Consider the following 2549-nt stretch of genomic DNA (forward strand, 5'->3'; position numbering starts at 1 on the left):
AGTTAAGGCAGATATGGCATACAGCATTACCCTTTTCGTTTTCCTTATTCTTCTCACTGTTTAGGTGTAAGTGCTGCAGTTAATTCTTGCCCTCTACTGGTGGCAAAGCACTCAGCTCGTGTGGATTCCAAGTATCCCCGTGGAGCCAGGCTTTGCAAGCCTTAATCTGTCAATCGAGGATGTTTTCTACCCCATGAGTTACAATGGTGGGCATTTTTTGTTATTTTATATTATTTTATTATTTTATTATTTTATTATTTTATTTTGTTATTTTATTTTATTTTATTTTATTTTATTTTATTTTATTTTATTTTATTTTATTTTATTTTATTTTTTTCCTTCCCAGGTGGAAGCACTGCTGTTTCCCAGTGTCTGCAGTGCAGTTGGTAACCAAGCCCACACAGATTCAGATACACTCCAAGTAAAAGTGTTTTTCATTGCCTTTTGACAGCCCTACAACTGCYCAGAGAAACATTGCTCCAAAGTCCTTCCTCAAACTAGAAAATGGCACACRCTTCGTGCCTGGCAGGACTGACAGTTTAACAGCACACAGTTAGCAACTTCACAGTAATTTAGGTCAAAACCAAGAAACATTCAATGACCAACCGAGGGTGCAAGAGCAATATTCCACAGGAAGATTGTCTGAGCTGAAATCCAGCTCACTGTCCATGATAAACCTTTCACTCTTGCAAAAGTCCCCTCAGATTTTTTTTTTTTTTATTGCTATGAATATTCAGGAACATAGCTTTAATTCTTATCTGAAAGTCAGGCTTTTCAGCTAGTTCTATTTCCCCCAAGATCACATCAGAAGGTCAGATTTTTTGGTGATACGGGAAGATGATTTGTTGCCATTAGGGGAGGTGTAAGAATAGTGCTGGCTGCAAGAAGGGGATTTTTTTTTTTTTGTTTTCCATCATTTGCCCTATCCTTTCTCCATATGAAGAGTTGAAGATGTGCTCTCTGAATGTGTGATCTTTTGGGCATTGAGATGGACTACAGGAAAAGCCACAGCTGTGGGACCAGCTTTTTTCAGAGCACTTTCTACCAAGCTGCTTGTGTCACTTTTTGTAGTACCTGGGGGCTTTTGGATACTTTTAGTGAACAGAAAAGCAAATCGGTAATGCTGAGGACATTCTTTATCCACGAGATTGCTCAAGACATGTTTGAAGCTGTGCTTTAAAGCTGATAACATGGTGCAAATTTTTGCATGTACCCACAGTAATTTTTTTAAAATAGCATTTAATCCAGACYTAGGTTAAACAGATATGTTTGAGAATCTATCTATGACCAGTTTAAATTGTATATCCACTTAAGTCTCTGCATCAAGTGGGAAATGGAAAACTTGAATTAGATTCAGTTTGATGTATAGATRGACACTGGTTTTACTACCAGATAAGCACAAACAGATCAAAGCTAACGGGAATTGGATATACAGACCTGTTTAACGAAAAGAGACCTCTTAAATCAGACAGTAACTGCTATGCAGAACACTGATGCTATCAGCACGGAGCACAAGGGTGTGTCTTCACGTGCTGAGGTAGCAGTGCCTCTTCCTCCTGTTGCTATGGTTATACARTGTCTGTGTGTACTCACACGCACTTGTACACCCTGTGTGCTCCTCCTCTCTCCCCTTGACCACTAACATGGCCAAAAGGGAAGAAGCTGCAAAGTTATATTGGAAGAAAAAAAAAAAATAAAAAGCTGTTTCGACAGACCGGAGATAAATTAAAGAGGTGCTTTCTGAGTGGCCACCCCAGAGGTTTCCTGGAGATCATCACCTTGCTGGCAGCCAGGAACAGCTGTTCTCAGACATCTCACTAATTAAGTAATTAGGCAACCTAGTCAGACTGGTCGCTGTTGCCAATGTAAATGTGTGTGAATGCAACTGCACCCCGAAGACGGGCATGATTTTTATGGTGTCATCCTAACTTTGTCCAAATGTACAGCTGATGATCTAACATTTAAGATGGCTGGAATCCGCACGGCGCAGCACAAAATCACGATGAGGGGAAGCAGCAGAGAGGATGATCCTGGGACTTTGAACTGTAGATCAACTGGAAATCTCACTGTGCTCCTGTTCAGTAGCGTGGGAACATCATCTGGGGTCGGTAAATTGTCCTTCAATTTTAAATCGTGCGTTCTACAGGGAAAAGTCATTACATATAACCGAGACATGTGTGAGTCTGTTCCTTGCCAGGGACCGAGCCAAATTAAAAGGCTGGAGCAAAGAAACACTTGAAGACAGGTTTTAGAACAGCTATGAGAGCAGATTCTCAYATGGCTCGTGAGCATCTTTAAATGCTTTACCTCCCTTTTACACGTTAGGGGCATGAGCGTGCAGTTGAGGGAGTTGRGCAAGGACACGCGAGAAGCCGACGAATGGCACAGGTTTCTGTATTATATTTCAGAACTCCTTTTTGTTTATTCATACAYGGCATAAATTATTACTGAGAGTAAATAGTTCATGAGGGCTCATTCCGACGCCGAGCAGGAGGGGAAGGTGCCCTGGAGCCGCCGGCAGAGCTGCACGGCCGCACCTCGCACCCTCC

The 2549-nt window shown here is 41.6% G+C and overlaps 1 protein-coding gene across 1 annotated transcript in view; it reads left to right on the forward strand.

Moving 5' to 3' along the window:
- Positions 1 to 1966: 1966 nt before the first annotated feature.
- The window catches only part of NELL1 (neural EGFL like 1), a gene marked incomplete at its 3' end in the record, with an annotated part of 84884 nt that continues 84301 nt past the window's right edge, over positions 1967 to 2549 (forward strand). Inside the window, exon 1 of the mRNA XM_057383642.1 lies at positions 1967 to 2108. Coding sequence (XP_057239625.1) covers positions 1967 to 2108 — 142 coding nt within the window. The remainder of the gene's footprint in view (positions 2109 to 2549) is intronic.

Source organism: Malurus melanocephalus, unplaced genomic scaffold (assembly GCF_030028575.1).
Source record: "Malurus melanocephalus ecotype Western Australia unplaced genomic scaffold, MMel_1.1 scaffold_647, whole genome shotgun sequence".
Taxonomy (NCBI): Eukaryota; Metazoa; Chordata; class Aves; order Passeriformes; family Maluridae; genus Malurus; species Malurus melanocephalus.